Raw genomic sequence first — 8737 nt, 5'->3', positions numbered from 1 at the left:
TGACCCGTCCGAAACTGCCGCCTCCCGCCCCACCTCTACGAACTTCGAGGTTGGCGAGAGGAAGTGGATCCAAACATCGCGAGTACTAGAGCGAAACGACTCCTCCCTCTGCGAGGCATGCTGGGGCATGTAGTTCCCTTCAAGCGGGAGGCGCCCGGTGGTTGGGGAACTTGGTCTCGGGGAACTACCAGCTGCCTAAGGTGCTCCCGAGCCTGCCCATTCGCGGTGTATTCTGGGGAATGTGGTTTGGTTCACCCCGCCCCCCCCTCCCCCCAACCACCGCTGGCTGGCCTCGTACTTCAGCTGGCTGGCGAGGCTTTTGCCGAGAAAGTGCCAACCCTGAAAGGTGTTCAGACCCCCTAAGGCCTAGGCTTGGGCCCTCAGAGGGTGCGTGCTGGAGAGGCCCAGCTGCTTGGCAGGTCTGCTTTTCCTGGTGGGTCTTACGTGCCACCGTTAGCCTTCCCCTTCCTGGGCTCCTGAGTGCTGAAGGCAGAGGAAGGTGGTGGTTCCCTTTGCTATGGGATTAGAGCAGGACAGTCTTTAGGGTCCTTTGACCGTGGAGCATTTCCTGGAGATGAGGACCCTGCTGAGATCTGGAGGAGGTTGTTGGATATTGGTTACAAGGGGAACCCTTGGGGTTGTGGCTATGGTACGGTAGTTGTTAAGAGAGCTTCACTGAACCTGGGGGAAAGCTAACCCAACCACAACGCAACCTAAGATGGAAGAGGCTCTAGAAGTCAACAGGTTCAACGCCTGGCCCTCTACTGGTAGCCACTTTACAGTGTGCACTTCGGAAAGCTAGTCACCTCTTAATTCAGGAAGTAGACCGATTATTGTATACAATTTTCAGTTTTTAGGAAAATGTTTCTTTTTTAAGAGGAAACCTTTTAAATTCCACCCGAGTCCTAATAATTCAAGAATGCTTCCAGAGTGTGTAGAACCCAATTATGTCACTTTAGGGAGCACACATCACTGAAGTTTTGATGACATTTTAGAACCTGCCCTCTTCGTTGAGCAGAACACGGTACAAGCACGTGAAGGTAGTTGGAGTCCCCTAGGAATGGATAAATTCGTCATTCGAACACCCAGAATCCAGAATAGTCCTCAGAAGAAAGATCCTGGAGGAAAGATTTACAAGCAGGCCACCATTGAATCTCTCAAGGTGAGAGGGGATCCGGGAGTGGAGAAAATGTGCAAAGGACTGGGATGGCAAGGAGGTCTGGAGGAGTTCTACTATGGAAGACCTTTGAGTTCCTTATTTCTGTGCTTTTTCCCCACCGTGTTCCTGACCACTCCAAATTTGTTTCCCCCGTACCCTATTTATCAATTTCTGGACCTTTGTTACACCCTTCTAATTACTTTAGCTTTGTGGTATGTTTCACTAACTGGTAGGATACATCCTCTTAAATTATTCTTCTTTTGCAAGATGTTCTTGTCTATTAAATGGAATGTTCAAGTACCAAATATGATTTGTGTACCCTGTACAAACTCAGTATGATTGGGTGATGATACCACCCCTCATCATATTGACCTGAACTGTATCACGTGGCCTTCACAGCCACAGCTGAGACTGAAAAAGAGACTGTTAAACTGGACTCTTTGCAACCTCAAACTGTCTGACTTATGTTGGCAAGGAAGAGGCAAGGCATCATGAATACAGTATAGACAACCAACAGTGAATCAATGAATGTAAGAACCCAATTAATGGTAGTTACTGCTTCACTTAATAGTGAAGGACAGAGGAGCCTGGTGTGCTGCAGTTCATGGGATTGCAAGGAATTGGCCACAGGTTAGCAACTGGACAACAACAAGTTTCTTCACTAAAAACAAGCAGAAAACTGCTTGCAATTATTTCTCTTTGTCTTCTTGAGCCTCTCCTAATTTACGCACTTCTTCTTTCTGATTTCCTTTATTGCTTCCTCTTTTCTTCATTAGACTGCTAATGTTTGTGCTTTGCAGAGCTTTGTCACATTTTATGTATTTGGCCAGGGTAATCTTACTCATCTTAAGGCTTGCCGTGCTGATGACTGCCAAACTTGCACCTCTGGCCTAGGTCTCTGAAGAGAGTGGGATCAGGGGCTAGAGAAAAATTTACAAAGACTGTGATGATGGGGGGGGGGGGAGGGCTTCTGAGTACTTGACTTAAGTACTCCATTGGACTTTTAGATATACCACACGTTTACCAGACCCAGATTAGGAAGTGGTATAGGTAAGTGTAAACAAAAACCCTGGGTTCTCGGCCTCCTGTGCAGTTGGGTGATCTTTAGCAAGTCATTTTCTAAACTGGGATCTCACTTCGTCCTTATCTAGGAAATGTGATGGTTGACCTATGTCTTTATGTCAGAGTTTCTTCAAACAAACACTGTTGTCCTTTCGGGCAAGATGATTCTTCCTCATTTGACACTGTCCTGTGAATTTTACAAAGTTGAGTATCTCTGGCCCTCGGACACTAAATGCCTGTAGCACTTCCCATTGTGATGACCAAAAATGCCCTCACGTGTTTACAAGTAGGCCGTAGTTAAGACCTACTAAGCTCAAGATGATCTTTAAAATCTTCCCTAGTTTTGCAGTTTTGTGAATTCCTAGAACACGTTCAAGTGTTTCAACTGTTTGCTCAGAGTATCCACGAATAATTGTAGACTATATATTGTATACAGTCACTACTGTATATAATTCTCAGAGACAGTGGTGGACAGGACTGTGGTATCAGACTGTCTGGAAGAAAAAAAGGGATAGTAGTAATTGACCTACATGTACATTCAACATACAAACACCCAGATTCTAATACGCCTTCTCCTGTCCCTTCTGCCCTTGGTGTACCCCTGTGGGCCCCAGTTGAGAATCACTGTGTGTGATGATGAGAATAAGTCATGTGAAGATTGTGGAGTCAGAATAAACAACAGGCATATGAAGTAACAACATTCTCCTTCGGTGCAATGGCTTTTCTTCCAAACCTTCTCCCATATTTATTTTATCCATATACCAAGTAACTGGGACTAGAAATTTAGAAACCACCCTTAATTCTTCTTCCTTATATCCAATTTTCAATTTTGTCTGCTAAAAATCCTTTCTGCCCTTACATCTCTCTCTTTAAATTTCAAAATCTTTTTGAATTTAGAGCAGTTCTGTAGTCTGTTAACTTTCCCTCCCTGACTTTGGCATCCCCTATCATTCCAACCTCCACACTTAAGTCAGAGAAATAAGGCTTAAAAAAAAAAAAAAAAAACTACTTTGCCAAAGGAAACCCTTCCCTCAGTGGTTTCAAGTTACCTTTCGATAAAGACATTTCTTTACATGACACCAAAGACCCTCTGTGACCTGGTACCTGCCTGCCCTGCTGCTCTTCTTATTTACCTTCTGTCCAGTGTCAGCTATTCACAATTTCTCAAAGATGTGTTTTTTCATACCTCTGTATCTTTGCATTTGCTGTTCTGTTTTCCTTGAATGGTTTTTTTCTCTTGTCTTAGAGGCAGTATGGTGTGGTAATTAACACAGACTCTGGAGCCAAACTACCCATGTTAAAATTCCAACTCTGCCACTTAAACTACCTGTGTGACCTTGGGCAAGTTATCCTCTCTGTGTCTTTCCTTATCTGTAAAATGGGATTAATAGTAATATCTATTTAATAAATGAAGTGTGAAGTGAAAGTCATTATTTTATTTTATAATAACTTACATGGAATTCTTCAGGCCAGAATACTGGAGTGGGTACCCATTCCCTTCTCCAGGGGATCTTCCCAACCTAGGGATTGAACCCAGGTCTCCCGCATTTTAGGTGGATTCTTTACCAGCTAAGCCACCAGGGAAGCCCTAATAAATAGATAAGCAACTGGGATATACTGTATAGCACAGGGAATTCTAGCCATTATTTTATAATAACCTAAAATAAGCCTCTTATCCTTCTCCATCAAAGGGCAGACAGAATGAAAATCAATTCCACAGAAAACTAACCAATCTGATCACAAGGACCATAGCTTTGTCTAACTCAATGAAACTATGAGTCATGCTGTGTAGGGCCACCCAGGATGGGCGGGTCATGGTAGAGAGTTCTGACAAAATGTGGTCCACTGGAGAAGGGGATGGCCAACTACTTCAGAATTCTTGCCTTGAGAACCCCATGAACAGTATGAAAAGGCAAAAAGATAGGACACTGAGAGATGAACTCTCCAGGACTGTATGTGCCCAATATGCTACTGGAGATCAGTAGAGAAATAACTCCAGAAAGAATGACGAGGTGAAGCCAAAGTAAAAACAACACCCAGTTGTGGATGTGACTGGTGATGGAAGTAAAGTCCGATGCTGTAAAGAGCAATATTGCTTAGGAACCTGGAATGTTAGGTCCATGGATCAAGGCAAATTGGAAGTGGGTCAAACAGGAGATGGCAAGAGTGAACATAAACATTTTAGGAATCAGCAAACTAAAATGTACTGGGATGGGTGAATTTAACTCAGATGACCATTATGTCTACCACTGTGGTCAAGAATCCCTTAGAAGAATGAAGTAGCCATAATAGTCAACAAAAGAGTCTGAAATTCAGTACTCACATGCAATCTCAAAAATGACAGACTGATGACTGTCTGTTTCCAAGGCAAACCATTCAGTGTCACAGTAATCCAAGTCTATGACCCGACCAGTAATGCTGAAGAAGCTGAAGTTGAATGGTTCTATGAAGACCTACAAGACCTTCTAGAATTAACACCCAAAAAAGATGTCTTTTCATCATAGGGAACTGGAATGCACAAGTAGGAAGTCAGGAGATACCTGGAGTAACAGACAAATTTGGCCTTGGAGTACAAAGTGAAGCAGGGCAAAGGCTAACAGAGTTTTGCTAAGAGAATGCACTGGTCATAGCAAACACCCTCTTTCAACAACACAAGAGAAGACTCTACACATTGACATCACCAGATGATCAATACCGAAATCAGATTGATTATATTCTTTGCAGCCAAAGATGGAGAAGCTCTCTACAGTCAGCAAAAACAAGACCAGGAGCTGACTGTGGCTCAGATCATGAACTTATTGCCAAATTCAGACTTAAATTGAAGAAAATAGGAAAAACCACTAGATCATTCGGGTATAACCTAAATCAAATCCCTTAGTATTATATAGTGGAAGTGACAAATAGATTCAAGGGATTAGATTCTGATAGAGTGCCTGAAGAACTATGGCTGGAGGTTCGTGACATTGTACAGGAGGCAGGGATCAAGACCATCCCCAATAAAAAGAAATGCAAAAAGGCAAAATGGTTGTCTGGGGAAGCCTTACAAATAGCTGAGGAAAGAAGAGAAGCGAAAGGCAAAGGAGAAAAGGAAAGATATACCTATTTGAATGCAGAGTTCCAAAGAATAGCAAGGGGAGAATAAAAAAGCCTTCCTCAGTGATCTGTGCAAAGAAATGAGGAAAACAGAAGAATGGGAAAGACTAGAGATCTCTTCAAGAAAATTAGAGATGCCAAGGGAACATTTCATACAAAGATGGGCACAATAAAGGACAGAAATGGAATGGACCTAACAGAAGCAGAAGGTATTAAGAAGAGGTGGCAAGAATACACAGAAGAACTATACAAAAAAGATCTTCATGACCCAGATAACCACAATGGTGTGATCACTCACCTAGAGCCAGACATCCTGGAATGTGAAGTAAAGTGGGCCTTAGGAAGCATCACTATAAACAAAACTAGTGGAGGTGATGGAATTCCAATTGAGCTATTTCAAATCCTCAAAGATGATGCTGTGAAAATGCTGCACTCAATATGCCAGCAAATCTGGAAAACTCAGCAGTGGCCACAGGACTGGAAAAGGTCAGTATTCATTCCAATCCCAGAGAAAGGCAATGCCAAAGAATGCTCAAACTACTGCATATTTGCACTCATCTCACATGCTAGCACGGTAATGCTGAAAATTCTCCAAGCCAGGCTTCAACAATACATGAACGGTGAACTTCCAGATGTTCAATCAGGATTTGGAAAAGGCAAAGGAACCAGAGATCAAATTGCCAACATCTGTTGGATCATTGAAAAAGCAAGAGAGTTCGAGAAAAACATCTGCATTATTGACTACGCCAAAGCATTTGACTGTGTGGATCACAACAAACTGTGGAAAATTCTTCGAGAGATGGGAATACCAGATCACCTGACCTGCCTCCTGAGAAGTCTGTATGCAGGTCAAGAAGCAACAGTTAGAATTGGACGTGGAGCAACAGACTGGTTCCGAATCAGGAAAGGAGTATGTCAAGACTATATATTGTCACCCTGCTTATTTAACTTACATGCACACTACATCATGTGAAATGCTGGGCTGGATGAAGCACAAGCTGGAATCAAGATTGCTGGGAGAATTATCAATAACCTCAGATATGCAGATGACACCACCTTTATGGCAGAAAGTGAAGAAGAACTAAAGAGCCTCTTGATGAAAGTGAAAGAGGAAAGTGAAAAAAGTTGGCTTAAAGCTCAACATTCAGAAAACTAAAATCATGGCATCTGGTCCCATCCCTTCATGGCAAATAGATGGGGAAACAATGGAAACAGTGACAGACTCTATTTTGGGGGGGCTCCAAAATCACTGCAGATGGTGTCTGCAGCCATGAAATTAAAAGACACTTGCTCCTTGGAAGAAAAGTTATGACCAATTCAGACAGCATATTAAAAAGCATATTAAAAAGTAATGAGAAGTCTTTTCCAACAAAGGTCCGTCTAGTCAAAGCTGTGGTTTTTCTAGTAGTCATGTATGGATATGAGAGTTGGACTGTAAAGAAAGCTGAGCACCGAAGAATTGATGCTTTTGAACTGTGGTGTTGGAGAAGACTCTTGAGAGTCCCTTGGACTGCAAGGAGATCCGACCAGTCAATCATAAAGGAAATCATTGCTGAGTATTCGTTGGAAAGACTGATGCTGAAGCTGAAACTCCAATACTTTGGCCACCTGATGTGAAGAACTGACTCATTGGAAAAGACCCTGATGCTGGGAAAGATTGAAGGCGGGAGGAGAAGGGGATGACAGAAGAGATGGCTGGATGGCATCACTGACTTGATGGACAAGAGTTTGAGTAAGCTCTGGGAGTTGGTGATGGACAGGGAGGCCTGGCGTGCTGCAGTCCATGGGGTCACAAAGAGTCGGACACAACTGAACTGACATGAAAATCGCTTAGTCGTGTCCGACTCTTTGTGACCCCATGGATTGTACAGTCCTTGGAATTCTCCAGGTCAGAATACCAGAGTGGGTAGCCTTTCCCTTCTCCAGGGAATCTTCCCAACCCAGGAATCAAACCCAGGTCTCCCGTGTTGCAGGCAGATTTTTTACCAGTTAAGCCACAAGAGAAGCCCAAGTATACTGGAGTGGGTAGCCTATCCCTTCTCCAGCGAAGTTTCCTGACCCAGGAATCGAAACGGGGTCTCCTGCATTGCAGGTGGATTCTTTACCAACTGAGCTATCAGGGAAGCTCCATCTACTTAATAAGCTCGTTGCAAAGTTTGAATGAGTCAATACATGTAAAGTGTTTGTAGCAGAACCTGGCTTGTACTAAGTACTATGTAAGTGTTTGTTGTTATCAGCCGCTTTATGAAATCCTTTGTCCCCATGACCTAGTCAAGAGTCTCCTGTATTATAAGGTCTTTCCTAGCCACCCTCTGTCCCCCCAACCCTCTGTCCCCCAAATACAGAACCATCTAATGCACACTTCCTGTACTTGTGCTATGTAAAAGGTGTTTTTCTTTTTTTAATTGGAGGATAATTACTTTACAGTATTGTGATGGAAACGTGTTCCTTTACATGCGTGTGTCCTGGTATACTCTCAGCATCTGGAAAGACTACGTGTTAATGTTTTTGTGACCCCAATAGCTGTCATGGGACTGGGCATATAGAATGCCATAGTGCATTTTTCTGAATGACCAAATGAGCTATAACTCTAAAAGCCTGGACATGGCGTATGAGCCCTTTTCTGTTCTGTTGTGTCTGAGGTGCCATCTCCTTATCTCTTACAGCTCCCCTTTCACAGGAATGCATTCCAGCCACACCTCACTTCTTGCTCTTCTTTTTCTAAGCTCCTCTCTTTCATGTCTCCAGGGCTTTGACTTGATGCTGATCCCCTTTCCTGAATCTTTTACAGAGTGAATTCCTACTCATTTGTCAACCCACTCAAGTGAATCTTAGATTATAAGCTTCATAAATACAGGGACCTTGGACATTTTATTTACCTCTCTACCCTTGGACCTAAGATGTTGTTCAGCACATATTAAGTCTTTAGTAAATACTTGTTTAAAAAGTGAATGCTGAACTGCTTTCTGAGGAATTAATCTTTCCCTCTTTGATATTCTCTTAGCACTTGGTGCAAATATCTGTTTTAATTAGCACTTACCTTACTATACTGTAATTGCCCAGTTACCTGTAGTTTCCCCAGTCTATCATGAACTATTCGGACTGGGATTGCAGTATCTGTGTTCTGATTCTGCTCTAAGCCCTAACACAGAGCCTGCTATATTGTATGTAAAAATTTATTGAGTAAACAATAATCATTATTATTTGGGGATGTTCTTGCTGGGTCTGGATAGTAAGCTACTCCACAAATGCTATTGTGAAACAGCTTTATACTCAGTTCTATGCTAGGTACGCTAGAACATAAGAAAAATTTAAGATAAAAGTATGAGCCATTATAGGACTTCTTCTTAGGACATCATAAGAAATTAATAAGTAATGATACAAAATCATATGTGCTCCATTACAAAATTGTTGTTTAGACAA

The 8737-nt window shown here is 42.6% G+C and overlaps 1 protein-coding gene across 8 annotated transcripts in view; it reads left to right on the top strand.

The window, feature by feature from the left end:
• Nucleotides 1-160: 160 nt before the first annotated feature.
• Nucleotides 161-8737, top strand: part of TCEANC2 (transcription elongation factor A N-terminal and central domain containing 2) — a 43476-nt gene continuing 34899 nt past the window's right edge. The window contains exons 1-2 of one of the 8 annotated variants that reach the window (XM_065912557.1): nucleotides 161-200; nucleotides 1019-1162. In XM_065912557.1, coding sequence (XP_065768629.1) covers nucleotides 1061-1162 — 102 coding nt within the window. In that variant the 5' untranslated portion in view covers nucleotides 161-200; nucleotides 1019-1060. Of the gene's footprint in view, nucleotides 201-275; nucleotides 434-959; nucleotides 1163-8737 lie in introns of those variants that run through there. The other 7 variants (XM_065912524.1, XM_065912512.1, XM_065912521.1 and 4 more) reach the window with 7 other exon arrangements.

The sequence above is a fragment of the Muntiacus reevesi genome, chromosome 1, assembly GCF_963930625.1.
Source record: "Muntiacus reevesi chromosome 1, mMunRee1.1, whole genome shotgun sequence".
Taxonomy (NCBI): Eukaryota; Metazoa; Chordata; class Mammalia; order Artiodactyla; family Cervidae; genus Muntiacus; species Muntiacus reevesi.
This window is presented reverse-complemented; position numbering and strand designations above follow the sequence as displayed.